An 18,982-nucleotide genomic window follows, 5' to 3' on the forward strand; every position below is an offset into this window, starting at 1 on the left:
AAACATTAAAAAATAAATAAAAAGTAGTGTCCCTACGGCACCAGAGGGCACAGACTCCCCCAAGAGATCGACCTTCACAATCATGTCACCCAAACTCTTCCTTATGGACGAAAAAGCTGGGGATTTCCCCCAGCACAGGGCTCAGGGGTTAACGGTTCCCAGGCTCTCTGAACAGGATGCCACATCAACTCCTGTGACCACCTGTCCAGGTCCCAGAGTGACCCTTGGGTCCTGGGCAGCAGAGGCACAGCCCAACGAGATGTTACCCAACAGGGCCAGGGTGAACATCACCAGCGGTCGCTGTTAACGGAGAGTGACTGACAAAGGTTTGGAAGGGGAAAAAAAAAAAAAAAGCCGGTGAAGTCTGGGCTGCGGTGAGAACCTGGGGTCAGAAATCCAAATTCGAGATGTTGGCACGGCCATTGTCTCTCTGAAGACTATAGGAGAGAGTCCTTCTTTACCTCTCCTAGCTTCTGCTGGTTGCCAGGCATCTTTCACGTTCCTCGGCTTGCAAACACATCACTCCACTCTCTGCCTCTGTTATCAAGTGGCATTTTGTGTGTGTGCATGTGTGTGTGTGTCCAAATTTCTCTCTTTATGTAAAGACACTAGCTATTGGAATAGGGCCCATCCTACTCCAGCATGACCTCGTCTTGATTACACCTGCAAGGACTCTGTTTCCATCACATGTACGGTGGCAGGGGGGAGACTTAAATTTATCTTGGGGAGGACACATTTCACTCAGTACAGTGATCAATCCCCAAATCTCTGCTCCTGTTACCCAAAGTGAGATCTATGGAGCATATGAATTCCCGGTGGGCGAAGGGGGTTTGTTTCTAAGCAGATTCTGACTCATAGGTATGGGATGGGGCCCCAGATTCTGTGTTTCTACTGTACAGGCTTACTGTCCGCTCTTCCCACACATACACCTGGGCGCCAGCCAAACTTGGCCATCCCGGGCGCCAGAACACCTGCCACCACGATCCCCCGCACCAGCTCTGTTTGGACTGCTGCTGTCGCCTCCATTCCACTCCACACCCTACTTTTCCTGTGTTAAAGAACAAAATCCAGGGGCACCTGTCTGGCTCAGTTGGTAGAGCATCCAACTCTTGATCTCAGAAACTCTTGATCTTAGAAAACTAGTAGCCCCCAATGCAGTCACTTATGTTAAGGACCCATGTGAGTAAATGAAGACTTAATACCTAACTGGACTATAGTTCACACCCCACCCCCACCCCCGTAAACTTTAATCTGCCAAACTGGAGGTCATTCTGATAGATCCCTTCCCTCTGCCTTAGGAGGGTGACAGGTGACAATGCATTATTTTCTAATAATTCCCCTCCCATCCCCTTTGCCTTTAAAAACCTTTCCTTTTCTGCAGCTCCATGGAGTTCCTTTCTACTTGGTAGATAGGATGCCGCCTGGTTCATGAGTCATTTAATAAAGCGATTTAGATCTTCAAATTTACTTGGTTGTGTTTTATTTGTTTTTAAAGATTTTATTTTTAAGGAATCTACACCCAACGTGGGGCTCGAACCTCTCTTTGAAATTGGCTGGCCGCAACGTAGACGGGAACAAGTTAGCGTCTGCCATTTTAGACAGGTGGCCGGAAAGAGAGCAAGGCCAAGCGGGGCCCGGCCAGCAGTGGGCGCCCGTGTTCGCTCGGGCCCCTCCCGGCTCCGCCCCATCCCGCGCTTTATGCCCCGCCCCCCGCGCCTCGCCGCGCAGGTCTCCTGCCTCCACTTCCGCTTTGGAGGACCTGAGGGCTCGGCGTTTCCGGGGCCGCCGCGTGGAGCTCTTCGGCTTGGAAGCTGTCGCCATGGCGGTCTTTGCAGGCCCGGCTAAGCCGTTCCTGTCGCTGAACCCGCAGGAGGAGGCCAAGTTTCAGAAGGAGGTGGCGCAGTCTCGCCGGCGCGCAACCCAGGTGAGCAGCCACCGCGGGCCGAACTGAGAGGGGAGGCGGCAAGCCGGGTCTGGGGGTCTCCGGGACAGCGCGGAAGCCCGTGCGGTTCCCTGCCCCCGCGCTCCTCGCGTTCCTCGCGTTCCTCGCGCCAGCGTCTCTCGGGGTGGCCCGCCGGCCTTAACGAGCTTGGAGGCCAAGGCCTCCGCGAAACCGGAAGGGGTATGCCGATCGAGAGATGGAGTTTGGCCGTGTAGGCCTTAGGGGTCTCCTGTGGAAATACGCGGGAGGTAATCGGGGTGATGCCAGGGGAGAGAGCCAGCTGTTGGGAATGGAATCAACCCCAGGTTAGAGTTGTCACGCCTCCGCCTTGCCCCCGAATTTGAGAGTTTTGTTTGCCCAGTTGGTGATTTTGGAGTTCTTAAAAGACAGTGTTTGCCGAGTTTCATTGGCTGACTAGGGCCCGTGACATCAAGTTGTATTTGCCTTGGTTTTTAAGCATAAAACACACATTTGGCAAATTTGAAAGTTCTTGCTTATAGAAAGCAAGGGCATGACTGAGGTGCTAGAAGGTTGTTCGGGATCGTGAAAGTCAGTGTCTTCAAATTGTTCAGTTCAGTGGGTGTGAGTAAACGGTGAACTGCAAGCAAAATTGAAGGGTATGTTTGTGTGGAGTTTGGCCAGAAGATTTAAAACGATGTGTGCAAATATTGCTTATCCATCGATTCAGCATATACTTACTGAACGTTTACAAGGCGCTGGGTGCTGCGATACTGGAGGCTAAGACTACCTACCACTAGACCGCTGCCCTCTTGGGGAGGTAGATGTTAAACACCAAAGTTTTTAATTACTACTCTGTCATTGGAAATGCAGGGCAAGTCTTTTGTCTTCGACTGAAAGCCAGCAGTCTTGAAGTCGTGTTGCAATGTGATTTTTTTGAATTAAAAGTTTTGTTTACCTGGTCTTTACGTCTTCAGCGAAAGGAGAAAGAGAAACTTACTCCTGGAGTGATCTATGTGGGCCACTTACCTCCAGCACTTTACGAAACCCAGATCCGAGCATATTTCTCCCAGTTTGGCACTGTTACGAGATTCAGACTGTCCAGAAGTAAACGGGTAAGATTAGATCGTTTTATATCTTATAAGTAAGTAAGTTATGACACTTTACGGTGCACGTTCATATACTGTTGTTTATCACAGTTCATATCAGAAAGGGGAGGGTAAGATTTAGAACCTGCAACAGTCAAAGGCACAATCAGTATTAATGTAGATGTTTGTTTTGCTATTTTTTTTAAATGGCTCCAAATCCTCAATTTAAATTGATAATCCTGATAAATGAATCCTATTTATTCTATGGTTACTAGGCCACGGGTACATGAACTTCAGTTTGAAGAGCAAGTATGAATATCTTTTTTTTTTTGAACAGAACTTTTTTTTTTTTAACGTTTATTTATTTTTGAGACAGGGAGAGACAGAGCATGAACAGGGGAGGGTCAGAGAGAGGGAGACACAGAATATGAAGCAGGCTCCAGGCTCTGAGCTGTCAGCACAGAGCCCGACGCAGGGCTTGAACTCACAGACCGTGGGATCGTGACCTGAGCCAAAGTCGGCCGCCTAACCGACTGAGCCACCCAGGCGCCCCTATCTTTTTTTTTTTTAATATTTAAAAAAAACTTTTTTTTAATGTTTATTTTGAGAGAGAGGACATGAGCAGACGAGGGGCAGAGAGAGAGAGGGAGACACAGAATTCGAAGCAGGCTCCAGGCTCTGAGCCGTCAGCACAGAGCCTGATTTGGGGCTTGAACTTAGGACAAGCAAGATCATGAACTAGGCTGAAGTCAGACACTCAACTGACTGAGCCACCCAGCCACCACAAAAATGTTTGTTTATTTATTTAATGTCTATTTATTTTTGAGAGAGACAGAGACAGAATGCGAGTGGGTTAGGGGCATAGGGAGAGGGAGACACAGAATCCGAAGCAGACTCTAGGCTCTGAGCTGTCAGCACAGAGCCCGACACGGGGCTCAAACTCACGAGCTGTGAGATCATGACCTGAGCCGAAGTCAGGCACTCAACTGACTGAACCACCCAGGCGCCCTGAGAATATTTATTTTTAATGTTTATTTTGAGAGAGAGAGAGAGACAGACAGAGCACAAGTGGGGGAGGGGCAGAAAAAGGCGAACAGAGTCTCCGGGGGCTCTTTGCTGACAGCAGTGAGCCCAATGTGGGGCTCGAACTCACACGCCTGATCATGACCTGAGTCAAAGACAGACATGCAAACAACTGAGCCACCCAGGTGCCTCAAGTACGAATGTCTTGTATTAGCCTCTGGCACAGGCATCCCTATGATAGCAAAGGGCTATATACTGAGTAGTTAAGTATAAGGACACTGAAGCCAGACCACCTAGGTTTGAACCCTGGTTGTACAGGTCACTCATTGTATGACCTTGGACCAGTTATGTAATTTCTCCATGCTTCAATTTTCTTGTCTGTAAAATGTGAATAAAATAAAATAGCATCCACCTCCTAGAAGAATATGATGAAAAATTAAACAAGGTAATGAATGTAAAGTTTTAGAACAGTGACTGATACAGGCAGTAAATCCTTTATAAATGTTGCTGTTATATTGTATCTTCTTTCTAGTAAAGAAAAAGTTTATATGCTTTGTTTTCCTAATAGAGGAACGGCCACTGTATTTTCTTCCCTGCACACATCCGCTTTGGGTTATAACCATAGACCTCTCACTGTTAGAATCTTTTTTTTCTTGATACACTTTTTCCACATTTTATCAAAATGAAATTTTATATTCGATTTGGTGTGTGAGGGGAGAGAGATGCACCTGTCATCTGCTGATTGTCATAAAAGCACAGATCCGAAGTTTTTTGTTGTCAAAGCAACATCTCGACATTAAAGAGGATTTTAACCTTAAAATGCCCTAGTGTCTCCCATCCTAAGCAAAATAACATTTTGTCTGTATTCCTCCCCTTGTTTTTCCATTTGCCTCTTTGTAATGGTTGTGTATTATGTGGGTGAGGTATTTTAAACATCCTAAAGTCTGCTGGCATATTTGATGACTATTCAGTGATCCACCATTTACTTTCATCAGGTGTCAGCTTGATCTCATACTTGTTTCAGATCTTTGTTCTTTAAGAAATAAATTATAGGGGCGCCTGGGTGGCTCAGTCGGTTAAGCATCCTACTTCAGCTCAGGTCATGATCTCCCAGTCCGTGAGTTCGAGCCCCACGTCAGGCTCTGTGCTGACCACTCAGAGCCTGGAGCCTGTTTCGGATTCTGTGTCTCCCTCTCTCTGACCCTCCCCCGTTCATGCTCTGTCTCTCTCTGTCTCAAAAATAAATAAATGTTAAAAAACAATTAAAAAAAAAATTATAGGTAGACTTGAGGTCCCCTTTTGTACCCTTCCCCAATCCTTTTCATTTTCTCCCCAAGTCCAGGGAATTACTATTCATGAATCCAGTTCTTTTCATTACTCTTTTTTTTGAGAGCAAGAGAGAATCCCAATCAGGCTCTATGCTCAGCACGGAGCCCTACAAGGGGCTCCGTTCCGCCGCCATGAGATCATGACCTGAGCCGAAACCAAGAGCCAGACGCATAACCTACTAAGTAAGCTAGCACCAGGAACCCCTTTATGTGTTTAAGTTTTTACTACACGTTCATGTATGAATGAACATACATGTCATATTTGTTTCAAATTTATATTTTATTCTTTAGCTCAATTTATTCAGTTAATAATCAGAAGATTATTTTTCCCCTACCCATTCTGAAATCCAATCAAGGTTCATGCATTGTGTTTGGTTCTAGCTCTTTAGCATATCTAGAACAGTCTTCTTGCCCTTTTGGCTTAATTGTTTTTGCTTTTCTTGACATTGGCTTTTTTGAAGAAGAGTTCAGGTCAGTTTTCTTTTAGAAAGCTTGCTCCTTAAGGAGATGCACTAAAATTTACCATTTTCAGCATTGTTGCGTAATAAAGCTGCCACCTTCCCCACTCACCCCAATTTTGACTGTTTGCACAGTACTTCCAGCATTCTGATACTACTAGGTAAAAGCTTGGCGCGCTTTTTTTTTTTTTTTTTTTTTTTTTTTTAAGTTTATTTTGAGAGCTCACAGGTAAGCAGGGGAGAGACAGGGAGAAAGGAAGGATGGGAGAAGGTGAAAGAATCTCAGTCTCAAGCAGGCTCCATGCTGTCAGAGCAGAGCCCACCACAGGGCTCAGTCCCACAAATCAGGAGATCATGACCTGAACCAAAATCAAGAGTCAGACACTTAACGACTGAACCACCTAGGCGCCCCTACAGATTTTATTTGTAAGTAATTTCTACACCCAATGTGGGGCTCAAACTTACAACCTTAAGATCAGAAGTCACATGCTCTACCAACTGAGCCCACCAGGTACCCCTGGCTTTTTTTGGTTTTTTATTTGTTTCTTTTTTTAGACACTTGACATGTATTTTCGAGTCACTTTTCAGAAGGTTTATGCCTGTTTACAATGTGGTACAGTAAGTTGGAATCAGTGTGTGTCTTCCACTCCACCATCTTCCCCCTCCCTGTTAAGAGTTGGGATTATAGGGGGCACCTGGATGGCTCAGTCAGTTAAGCATCCAGCGCACCTCCGCGCATATCATGTTCTCTCAGTTTGTGGGATCAAGCCCCGCATAGGGTTCTGGACTGATGGTGTGGAGTCTGCTTGGGATTGTGTCTCTGCCCCTCCCCTGCTTATACCCACCTTCTCTCCCTCCCTCCCTCCCTCTTAATAAATAAACAAACAAACAAACTTAAAAAAAAAAAAGAGGTGGTATTATGACGGATTTTCAGACATACAAAGTTTTACCACAATCTTGCTGCAGGTAACTGACAGCCAACGCACCCAGAGCTGCTAGTTAGCGGCACCGCTGTGTTACAAACGAGCCTCCTGCTCATTTCCTTAATTTCGTCACCAGTGTTGATCCGTAGCCAAAGATACGTTTAATGCAAAATTGTGAAATAGTTATCGTTACTGATAATTGGAGCCGTAAGGGAAGAAAGATTGGCTTCCACCTACACTCCTAGATTTTCTGGCCGGAACCCTGTAAATTCGTGTCCTGCCCTTAGGCGAATGGAGGACGGCAAAGGGCTTTTTCGTTATCCACTACTTCCCGGTTGCCCTCAGCTCAAAATAATCCTTATGCCGGAGTAGCATATTTGGGGATGGCATCCTCTGCCACTCTAAAGAACATTCAAGTACCTGACTAACATCCCCTGGAGCGCTTACAGATTATTTCTTCATAGCAGCCCCGCGAAAGTGCTTATTCTTTCCCCATTTAATAGAATGAAACACTGAGGCTTAACATTACTTGCCTAACTGTCACAGCTAGGATCCAGACTTGGGCATTTGGACTCTAGAACCCGTGCTCTTGTTATTAAGACAAGTGAGAAGATACACTATGTTGTGTGGAGGGCAGGAACCCAGGATGTGCATTTCAGGAGATGTTGGCAGCATCCCTTTACCATCAGTCATGAAGACGACCGGTCACTAGAAAACGTGAAAAGGAACACAATATTTATTTGTTTATTTATTTATTTGGTGCCATGCTGGGTGTGGAGTCCAACACGGGGCTTGAACTCACAACCTTGAGGTCAGGACCTGAGCTCAGATCAAGAGCTGGCTGCCAGCAGAGTCACCCAGGTGCCCCGAAAATGAACACAGTATTTTATCGATTAGCTTGGTGACACTGAGGAGTTAGTGTCTTCCCAGTTCTTATGTGTAGAATGAAAATTATATTACCTGCTTTCTTTGTGAACCACCACGCTATCTGCTGAGCGTTGTTTTGGGTTTTGTTTTTTAAATGTTAACTATTTGGGGTGCCTGGGTGGCTCAGTCAGTTAAGCGACCGACTCTTGATTTCGGCTCAGGTCACAGTCTCACAGTTCTCCAGTTCGAGCCCCAGATCAGGCTCCGCACACTGACCGTGCAGAGTCAGCTTGGGATTCTCTGCCCCCTCCCCCCACCTTCGAAATAAATCAATAAACTTAAGGGAAAAAAAAAACAACCTAAGTATTTATTTATTTTGAGAGGGAGAGAGAATCCCAAGCAGGTTCTGCACCGTCAGTGCAGAGCCCAACACAGAACTTGAACCCACAAACCATGAGATCTTAACCTGAGCCAAAGTCAGGAGTCAGACGCTTAACTAACTGAGCCACCCAGACACCTGTTTTTTGTTTTGTTTTGTTTTGTTTTGTTTTGTTTTGTTTTGTTTTGTTTTGAGTAGGCTCCACTCCCAGCGTGTGGTCGTGGGGCTAGACCTTACAGCCCTGAGACCAAGAGTCCCATGTTCTACAGACTGAGCCAGCCAGGCACCCCTCTGCTGGGCATTGTTAATACACGAATAAAGTGACTACCGTTGAAACTGGTGATGAGTAAAGGACTGTGGGCCCTACCAGATTTCCTTTATACAGTAAATTCCAGTTGTACTAGTAGTGTATTTATCACGTGATCAGAATCTCAGGTATACCTCAGGGGCGCATGGGTGGCTCAGTCCAAGCGTCTGACTCTTGTTTCAACTCAGGTCATGATCTCACATTTCACGGATTCAAGTCCTGAGTTGGGCTTGGCACTGACAGTGTGGAGCCTGCTTGAGATTCTCTCTCCCTCTCTCTGCCCCTCCCCTGTTTGCTCACTCGCTCTCAAAATAAGCAAATGAAATGAAAAATACAAAAAGAAATCCCAGGAACAACTCAAGATAGTTCAGACTATTTTGGATTTTTTCTTTTCCCATAACAGTCCCCACACCGTGCATTGAAGTTAGAATTAAAGGTGTCGTAATGTTATTCGGTAATGGGGCTTACGTACGTTATTTAAATTAATGGCATTTTAAGAGTTTCACTACTGGTAAGAATTTGATTGTTCTACTTTTGGTGGTGGGTGTTCCATTGCAGACTGGAAATAGTAAAGGCTACGCGTTTGTGGAGTTTGCGTCTGAAGATGTTGCCAAGATAGTTGGTGAAACAATGAACAACTACCTTTTTGGTGAAAGACTCTTGAAGTGTAAGTGCTCTTCTCTTGCATTCTGTGGGGATGCATTGTAAGGACTTAAGTGCAGAGATAGGAGTGCATTTTCTAGACAGATTTCCAGTTGGGATTTTAAAATCTGCTAGAGTGAGAGCCGTGTGTGCCGAGATGGAAGTAGGACGAGTCACTAGGAGTGCATGGAAGGGCAGGTGCCCGATCACTCATGGGATGTGGAAGGCTCCCCCGAGGAAGGGTCTTTAGGTGGAAACCTGAAGATTAAATGGGAGTGTGCCAGGGGACAGCACGTGCAAAGGGAGAGGTGACTGATGGTACTTATTTGCCTGTGAAGGAGTGTGAGGGGAGCCAGGAGATGAGAGGAGGTCAGGTTACCGAAGGCCGGGCATGTAAATCTGGGAGTTGAGAAGATATCCTGAGGGCAAGGGGAAGCCATTAATGGGTCCTAGATGGGATAAGGTTAAAGGCAAGAAATCCCATCTGAGAGTCGTGTGAATGACGGTGGCGGTGGTCATGGCTCGTCCGCAAGAGAGGAGTAGAGGGGGGCGACGCCAGCTCAGTGCGGCCCACGGAGAGTGGAGCTGCCAGCTCTGTATTCGCAGAGCACCTCTGTCCGCAGCCCGGTGCCTCTGGAGGCAGAGTCTAAGTTTTGGCTTCTCTGCGCTGATGGTGGGATTGTGTGACCATCCCAGGTGCCAGAGCCACACACGCGGCTGACGACCTGCCCAGGCAGCGTCACTCTCCCTCGGTTCCCGCTGCTGGGAGAGAGAATCCCAGCAGCCTCGTCGAGGTCATGGATTCATTTCGCACATAAAAAGCATGGCTCTTGCCAGGAGGAGATGGGCCCAAGAGGCGACCGAAAACATGTCAGGACGGCATGTGTAGGATCAGTGCTGTGCTGGGTCTGACTTCGAAAGATCACACGAGAGGTTCTGAGCTCTGTTAGGAGTTCAAATGGAGGATTAGCCACGTTGTCTCTTTTTTTTTTTTTTTTTTTTTTTTTTTTTTTTTGAGTGGAAGTAGTGTGTTTTGGAGGTGAGCCGAGGAAAATACTTGTAGGGAGTAGAGAAATCCGGGGAGAAGGAAGTCACTGAGGGTGAGCTGGCAAGCACCGTAGTGTGTAGGCGGCTGGGCTCCATCCTGCTGGGTAGCACGGGGAGACCGAGTTACCCCAACTCCCAGGCGAGGGAACTGGGGTACTTAACCAACTCCCCACCTGTCGGTTGAAAGTCGATGCCGAGGGTTGGGCCTGCCTTTGCGAAAGGTCCCGTTGTGCCGCCACGGCCTGCAAAGGGCCCGTAAGCAGAGAGATGGAGATCAGGGGAAGCTGGCTGAGTCCTGGAGAGGTGGGTACGCAGAGATGAGCTGAACGGGATCTTTCTGCTACGGCGGGTCACACAGTCTGAGATCCTGCGAGCTTTAAGGACCCCCGCCCCCAGACTTGATGCCACCACGACATGCCCTTCTCTGACTCCTCTTGTTCACTCACGTATTCCTGGCTCCTGGATTAGTTCTTGGCGTTTAACAACAATTGTTGGCTGTGTGCCTTTCCTTTAGCCGCCCTCCCCCCCCCACCCCCGTATTCTTTCACTCTTGCTCTTGAAAACGGGAGACCCATCATCTTGACAAAAACATTGAATCCTCTCCGTTGCATTGGTTTGGAAACACTTTTCTTTCTTTCTCTTACATCTAGGTCATTTTATACCACCTGAAAAGGTACACGAAGAACTTTTCAGAGAGTGGCATATTCCATTTAAAAAGCCATCCTATCCAGCAGTGAAACGGTATAATCAGAATCGGACGCTTCTTCAAAAGCTACAGATGGAGGAGCGATTTAAAAAGAAAGAAAAGTTACTCAGGAAGAGATTAGCCAAAAAAGGAATTGATTATGATTTTCCTCCACTGGTAAATATTCTTTCACAAAATGTTTTTCATAGTTTTTCACAGGGTGGGCTTTGTTCCTCAATAATTACAGCCTGTTTATGGTTTTATACATAAAGTTTCTAGCCCAGTGTTGAGGCTTTGTCTAAGTTTTTGAAACCTTGCACTGTAGGTTTCTTCTAAAAGTTTGTTAGCGCAGGTCCCGTTATTTCCATTATACAGAAGAGGAAATTCTTGAAAGGGATTAGGTCATTTGCAAAATTTTTATGATCTGTTTTTAAGTTACTGAAGTTAAACCACTGTTTAACCAAAAACTATAATGCTTATAGAAAACTATTGAAGATGTCATTCAGAATGAAATGTTTGGTTTATTATATGCTCTCCTTAAACATCAAGGCTGTGAATCAACGATCTTTCTTACTGCCATTCTGATTTTGGAATTAGAAATATTCTTCTTAACATACAGATCGGAATTAACCAATAAGCGTCAGTTCTGCGAATTAAATGAGCCAGGGGTTGAAATATACGAGACAACTTAACGAAAATGAGTTAGCACGGATTTTCAAATTCCTAGCTGTTCACTTCTTGCTCGAATCCTAAACACACACTTTCGCAGTAGGTGTTAAAAGAGCGTGTCACCGTCCCAGGGCCCTGGCGCTCGTGGGAACCGTGTGGGAGCCGGGACAGTGAAGCTGCAAAACAGGCCTGCAAGAAATGCCTCTCCTGTAGCCTGTTTGCTGGCTTTTGCAAGAGCAGCTCTGTTTCGTTGCCCAATCCTGAACTTGGCTAAGACAGGGCCCGCCTTTTCGCATTCTTCCAGTTCACGTTTCTTTTTTTTTTTTTTTTTTTAATATATATATTTGTGTGTGTATATATATATTTTTTGTTTGTTTGTTTTGTTTTGTTTTTTTGAGAGAAAGAGAATCCCAAGCAGGCTCCACACTGTCCATGCGGAGCCCAGTTGACATCACAACCCAAGCCAATATCAAGAGTCGGACTTTAACCAACTGTAGCTTTTGTTGTTACCGTTCCTCTGGTTCACATCTGACTCGGGTTTCTGTATGGCCAACTTCAGGTTTGGCCCTACTTCAACCTCCACAGCTGTGCCCATTCCTTAGTGAGGGTCTCTCTCTCCCAGTTTTGCCTTAAGATCATGGGTTTTGGTTTTTAAATTGAAATGCTTTGTCATTTGGAGAGCATTTACTGATTATGCGTGTAAGGATCTAATGGTAAGTTAAGCATGTAAATGGCATACGTATGTGACATTGCCAGTTCATTTCTTTATTTAAGGTTTTATGTAAAAAGAAAAAAAGAAGTGCTTCCGACACTGGTCTTCAGAAATCTACAAATAGCCAGGTAAAATTGTTTTTATCATGTTATATGCCAGGTATAAGGGAAAGATAAATGGGGAAATACATATTCAAGACTACTGTCACTGATAAATACGCAGATTGGTAACGTCTCTTAAAATTTATTGAAGGTCTTATCAAAGAAGAAGAAGAAAAAAGCTCCGTGCACTCCTGGCACCCCTGAGCAGACTGTGGATAGCCAGGTAAAATTGTGTTCACTGTTGTGGAAATGGGGTATTATAGAAATGATTTGAAAGAGGAAAAGCAGGGGCACCTGGCTGGCTCAGTTGGTGGAGCGTGTGACTCTTAATCTCAGGGTTGTGAGTTCTAGCCCCATGATGGGTGTAGAGATTACTTTAAAAAGATAAAAGAGTAAAAGCAGTCCATGCTGCTGTCACTTTATTAAAATTTCAAATTTAACCTTGTGATTGTTTTAGTAAACCCTGGTGATTTAGCAGATGCAGTGAGCTTAGCAAAAGTTACTGTGAGCGTATGGCAGTTTACCTTTTCGGCAAAGTGACTGAGTCAGTAGGGAGAAATGAGGCTACTATCTTTACAAATGTGAGACTAGTTTTCTCCCTAATACCCTATAATGGAGCACGTTCTATTCCAGTTAATTGTGAGCTTGATACTAACTTTGGTAAGGGCCTAGGCTGTGTTATGTGCACTTGTATCACCAAAAGGTATAAACAGGCCTAAAATAACACAGGGGAACTTGTAAAAATACAGGGCAAGGAGTATGGGGGGGGGGTAAAGTCATTCCTAATATTTTCCTTTATTTCTCTATTACAATGTTTTACTCATTGAATCCAGGGCCCCACACCAGTTTGCACACCAACATTTTTGGAGAAGCGAAAATCGGAAGTGGCTAAAATGAATGTTGACGATAAAGATAACGAAATAGTTTTCAAACAGCCTGTACCTGGTGTAAAAGAAGAAACACAGCAGACTCAAACACCTACACGCTCAAGGAAAAAAAGACGAAGAAAAGGCAATCAGTGATTCTAAATGTATTATATTTCTTCTGAAAAGTGTGATTTTATTGTGAGGGCTAATTCTTTGTATTTAACTACGTGCAGTGAAATGCAACCATTGACAGGGTTCTTGGAGGACAAACTGTCAGTAAGGAAAGCGGTCAATAACCGGCTTACCTGCCCTTGCTGGCATTTCAGCGTGCAGTAGCTGGGCTCACGCTGCCTCTTTGTCCTGGTCTCTAGTTTTCTTTGCACATTTCATAGCTGTCTTTAGTTTCTCTTCGTGGATAGAAAAGTCCCCACTTCCTGCAGCTTTTATTGTTACCATCAGATAAAGAATACAGACTCTTGCTTGACCATCTACATGGTTCTCTGTTAGACTGTGCACGGCTAACCCATAAGAGCACTTGAACATCATGTGATGGAAACTGGAAGTTAAATTACTTGGAGAGTGAGAAAGCCCTTCAAGTATATGTACGTGACCGCTTTTACCAAGTTAAGTCTTTGGGGGGCTAGCAAGGTTTAATGACTGTCATTTTGTGTTCGTATCATCAATGTGGAATTGTATCTCAAGAATCAGTGACCGGCAAATAAACTTTTTCTACAATTCATTTATATGCAAGTAGGATTTGGGTGTCTTTTCCTTTTTAAGTGCTTAAATTCCAGTGTAGTTACCATAGAGTGCTATATTGGTTTCAGGTGTGCAGTACAGTGACCCCCCCCCCACACACACACACACACACACTTCATACAACACCCGGCGCTCATCACAAGTGTCCTCCTCAATCCCCATCACCAGTTTCACCCATCCCCTACCCACCTCCCCTCTGGGGACCATCAGTTCTCTATAGTTAAGAGTCTGTTTCAGGGCTCCTGGGGGGCTCAGTCGGTGAAGCATCCAACTTCAGCTCAGGTCATGATGTCAGCGTGTGAGTTCGAGCCCTGCGTCAGGCTCTGTGCCGACAGCCAGGAGCCTGCTTCAGATTCTGTCTCACTCAAATATAAATATTTTTCTTTAAAAAAGAGTATTTCTTGGTTTGCCTTTTGTTTTTTCATTTTCTTCTCTTTGTTTCTTAAATTCCACATGTGAGTGAAATCATGGTATTTGTCTTTCTCTGGCTGACGTTTTGCTTAGCGTAACACTCCAGCTCCATCCATGTTGTTGCAAATGGCAAGATTTTTTTTTTTTTACGGTTGACTAGTATTGCATCATAAGGACCTGGGTGTCGTGAAGTAAACTAGTAGGTCTTTGCCTTCTCAACTATTTTAAGGTTTCTGATACTCTTGAAATTTGCTTTTGTTTAGCTAATCCAGATTTACTAAAAATACCCATTGCCACCAAACATTTTTTCATCCGGTATTTGTTAAGTCTTTAATAATGAGACACTGAGCTAGGTGTTCTGACATAAAATGGAAATAAGGATTTGTTTCAAGTGTATGCAAAGAGCAGATTTTTACGTCTAGAATGGTAGGTGGCCTAGAATACACTCAAGTATTTTTGCTTTTTTATTTTTTTTAATTTACATCCAAATCAGCATGGAGTGCCAACAATGATTTCAGGAGTAGATTCCTTAATGCCCCTTCCCCATTTAGCCCATCCCCCCTCCCACAACCCCTCCTGTAACCCTCAGTTTGTTCTCCATAGTTCTGAGTCTCTTCTGTTTTGTCCCCCTCCCTGTTGTTATATTGTTTTTGTTTCCCTTCCCTTGTGTTCATGTTTTGTCTCTTAAAGTCCTCATATGAGTGAAGTCATATGATTTTTGTCTTTTTCTGACTAATTTCGCTTAGCACAATACCCTCTAGTTCCATCCATGTCATTGGAAATGATTTCATTCTTTTTGATTGCCAAGTAATATTCCATTGTGTATATATATATATATATGTATATACACATACACACACACACACCACATCTTCTTTATCCATTCATCCATCAATGGACATTTGGGCTCTTTCCATACGTTGGTGCTATAAACATGGGGGTGTGCATGTGCCCTTCAAAACAGCACACCTGTATCCCTTGGGTAAATACCTAGTAGTGCAATTGCTGGGTTGTAGGGCAGTTTTAGTTTTTTGAGGAACCTCCATACTGTTTTCCAGAGTGGCTGCACCAGCTTGCATTCCCATCAATACGTATTTGATGCGTAACATCTTGCTCCCCTTTTTGAACCACTTCTCAGCCTTGTGGATCTGGATGTCTGTCTGGTTCCCCTCCTGGGAAAGCTCCGGAAAGCATGTCATTGCACCTTCACCTCCCAGCGGGCATATGCACTGAAGCTCACACGTGTACATTGCAAGAGGAGTTGAATACTTCCTTCTTCCCAGCCTGCCACCCATCCACCCAGTTCAGGCTGGCACCATTCACCATCATTTAATGTGCAAATTATTTTTTTAAATGTGCCCTGGAGCTGGGAGGGGGGGAATTCCATCTCTAGCGTGTCGTGGCCATGGGTATTTTTTGTAAGAAATAGAAATTCTGTGCTTCTAAAGAATATCTTCCTGTGGACTAGATTAGGGTCTTCAAGAAAATCCATCAAGCTGGTGTTTTGATTTTCAAGTTTTGTAGTGAGAAAAACAGACGAGAATTGAATGGAAATTCTCAGGCAGTAAAATATAAAATTTTGCAGTGATACGGAGCAAACGAGGGTACAATTCAAAACTACAATCAGTATGACCAGGACTGCAAAAATGCAGTTTTTTGAAGTGAGAAGATAAGCATTTAAATAATGTGGAAGCAAAAGTATGTGTTATTATTATATACTGAGCAAAAAGCTAAAGGAAGAAGAATCAATCCACATACTAGGTTCAACGAGAGACATGACAGACTATGACAGACATGGGGTGACCAGTGAGCAAACCAGTGTAAAGTGAGGCTTTCTGTATTTTGCCGGTAGTATCTGCAATATTGTGTGACCACATCCAAGGCAACTGATCATTGTGTTCCAGAAACTGGAACCCTGGCTGATTGGTGGCATGAGATGGAAATTCAGATCAGCTGTGCTGGTAGGAATTCCAAAGTCAACTGTCCACTGCAAAGGCTGTCTCTTGTTCAAGGACTGACCCAGGTTAGGGAACCCAGGACAGCTGTCCTTCCATACAGTGGCTGTGATGCAGATGGCTGCTATCCTTTAACCCAGAAGTGGGTGTGTATACACACACACACACAATTATTTTACACTTGAGGCAGAAATAGTCCCGTGGCCCAAAGTGAACTATGTCATGGGGCATCCTGTGTGGTGGCCAAGTCAGATGCTGCCTGTTGTGATTTTATGTTTTTAAAGGTTTAAAAAGTCAAAGTTACAGCAGATGAAAATTCTATGAAGTGCAAAGCTGAGTGTTCTTAAGTAAAGGTTGGTTGGAACACAACCATATATATATATTTTTTTTTTTTTGAAGTTTATTTATTTTGAGAGAGCGCATGGACACACAAGAAGGAGAGGGGCACAGAGAAGGGGAGACAGAATCCCAATCCTAGGCTCTGCACCATCAGAAACCCAGTGCGGTGCTTGAACTCACAAACCGTGAGATCATGACCTGAGCTGAGCTAAGATGCTTAACCGACTGAGCCACCCAGGCGCCCCAGCTCAATGTATTTTGCCCCATGTTATTGGGATGCCATGAATTTTATGTGTTTTTGTTACCAGTTAGTACCCATCAGCTCAAAACAAGAAAAGCAGACTTCGAATGTCACACGTAGGCTCATCGTGCAGAGTGGATTATTTTCTTATCAAATTAGATGGCTCAGAATTGTGCCTGTTGTGCGGTGATGCTCCGGCTGTGCTTTTTTTCTCTTCACCATCTTTCCTTCTCACAGCCGCTGCAGCCACGAAGTTCAAGCTGTCAGTTTCTCTGGGTACAAAATCTACCCTGGACACGGGAGGCCCTATGCCGGGACTGAGGGGAAGGTTTTCTAATTTCTTAATGAAAATGCAAGTCAGCATTCCTTTCCAAGAGGAATCCTCAGCAGAGAAACTGGACTTTACAGAAGAAACACAAAAAGGCACAGAAGAAATTCAAAAGAAAAGAACCCACCTGTACGGTCCAATTCCAGAGGGCCATCACTGGTGCATCTCATGCTGGTAAAATGGCCAAGAGGGGTCAGAAACCTGACGTCAGGAAGGCTCAACGAGAATAAGCCATCAGGGCTACCAAGGAAGCAAAAAAGGCTAAGCAAGCACCTGTAGACAGCAACGGCGGCTGCTGAGGCTCCCACGAAGGCAGCACCTAAGCAAAAGATCGTAAAGCCTGGGAGGGTTTCTACACCCTGAGTTGGCAGAAAACGCTAAGTTGGTGGATCAGATTTTATTTTATTATTTTTTTTTTTTCCCAACGTTTTTATTTATTTTTGGGACAGAGAGAGACAGAGCATGAACGGGGGAGGGGCAGAGAGAGAGGGAGACACAGAATCGGAAACAGGCTCCAGGCTCCGAGCCATCAGCCCAGAGCCTGACTCGGGGCTCTAACCCACGGGCCGCGAGATCGTGACCTGGCTGAAGTCGGACGCTTAACCGACTGCGCCACCCAGGCGCCCCTATTATTATTATTTTTTAAGTTTATTTATTTTGAGAGAGCACAAGCAGGAGAGGGGCAGAGAGAGAGGGGAGAGAGAATCCCAAGCAGGCTCAGTGCTGTCAGCACAGAGCCTGACGCAGAGCTTGATGCAGAGCTCGATCCCACAAACCGTGAGATCGTGACCTGAGCCAAAATCAAGAGTCAGGCGCTTAACTGACTGAGCCACCCGGGCACCCTGACAGATCAGATTTTTTTTTTTTAATTTTTTTTTTCAACGTTTATTTATTTTGGGGACAGAGAGAGACAGAGCATGAACGGAGGAGGGGCAGAGAGAGAGGGAGACACAGAATCGTAAACAGGCTCCAGGCTCTGAGCCATCAGCCCAGAGCCTGATGTGGGGCTCGAACTCCCGGACCGCGAGATCGTGACCTGGCTGAAGTCGGACGCTTCACCGACTGCGCCACCCAGGCGCCCCCAGATCAGATTTTTAAATAAACATCTGACTATTAAAGAATCCAGGGGCACCTGGCTGGCTCAGTCAGTTGAGGGTCTGACTTCGGCTCAGGTCATGATCTCACGCTTCGTGAGTTCAAGCCCTACATTGGGCTCTCTGTTCCTCCCCCGCTTGTGCATGCACACTCTCTCTCTAAAAAACAAACAAAACAAACAAACAAACAAACAAAAATATATATATATATATATATATATATATGGAGAGAGAGAGAGAGAGAGAGAGGGAGAGAATGTGTTGACATTGGCACACTAAGCATTTATTACAATATCCCTGGCTCACAGGAAAGCAACAGCCAGGAGAGTTAGAATACTTTGAATGGAATATCTCAGGATATGATTTCTTGTCTAAAAAAATAAGGAGGCAGTAACTAAAGTTCCCAAGTGGCCTGTTTGTTAGCCACGCAAGAAAAGCCATTTACCAATGATGAAATTAAACTGTGTTTGTAGACGCTAAATAAATGTGTCCAGATAAAATATGCTTTTTAGGGGCGCCTGGGTGGCTCAGTCGGCTGAGCGTCCAACTTCAGCTCAGGTCCTGATCTCACCGTCCGTGAGTTCGAGCCCTGCATCAGGCTCTGTGCTGACAGCTCAGAGCCTGGAGCCTGCTTCGGATTCTGTGTCTCTCTCTCTGCCCCTCCCCTGCTCATGCTGTATCTCTCTCTGTCTCAAAAATAAATCAAAACGTTAAAAAAAATTTTTTTAATAAAAAAAATATGCTTTTTAAAACTATTAGCCTTTTCCGGTGCCTGGCTGGCTCAGTCAGTACAGCATGCAACTCTTGATCTTGGGGTTGTGAGTTTGAGCCCCACGTTGGGTGTAGAGTTTATTTAAAAT

General features: G+C 45.0%; 1 protein-coding gene and 1 pseudogene across 1 annotated transcript; both read left to right on the top strand.

Annotated features, from left to right (window-relative positions):
* The first annotated feature begins 1,745 nt into the window (after positions 1–1,745).
* NIFK (nucleolar protein interacting with the FHA domain of MKI67) lies at positions 1,746–13,745 on the top strand. The gene is made up of 7 exons (XM_030324032.1): positions 1,746–1,924; positions 2,878–3,015; positions 8,832–8,940; positions 10,613–10,824; positions 12,091–12,156; positions 12,281–12,352; positions 12,963–13,745. The coding sequence occupies exons 1-7, from the start codon at positions 1,820–1,822 to the stop codon at positions 13,149–13,151; spliced, it is 891 nt and encodes a 296-aa protein (XP_030179892.1). The 5' UTR covers positions 1,746–1,819; the 3' UTR covers positions 13,152–13,745.
* Positions 13,746–15,940: 2,195 nt separating this feature from the next.
* On the top strand, positions 15,941–17,409 carry LOC115519812 (annotated as a pseudogene).
* Positions 17,410–18,982: the final 1,573 nt, after the last annotated feature.

This window comes from Lynx canadensis, chromosome C1 (genome assembly GCF_007474595.2).
Source record: "Lynx canadensis isolate LIC74 chromosome C1, mLynCan4.pri.v2, whole genome shotgun sequence".
NCBI classification, from domain to species: Eukaryota; Metazoa; Chordata; class Mammalia; order Carnivora; family Felidae; genus Lynx; species Lynx canadensis.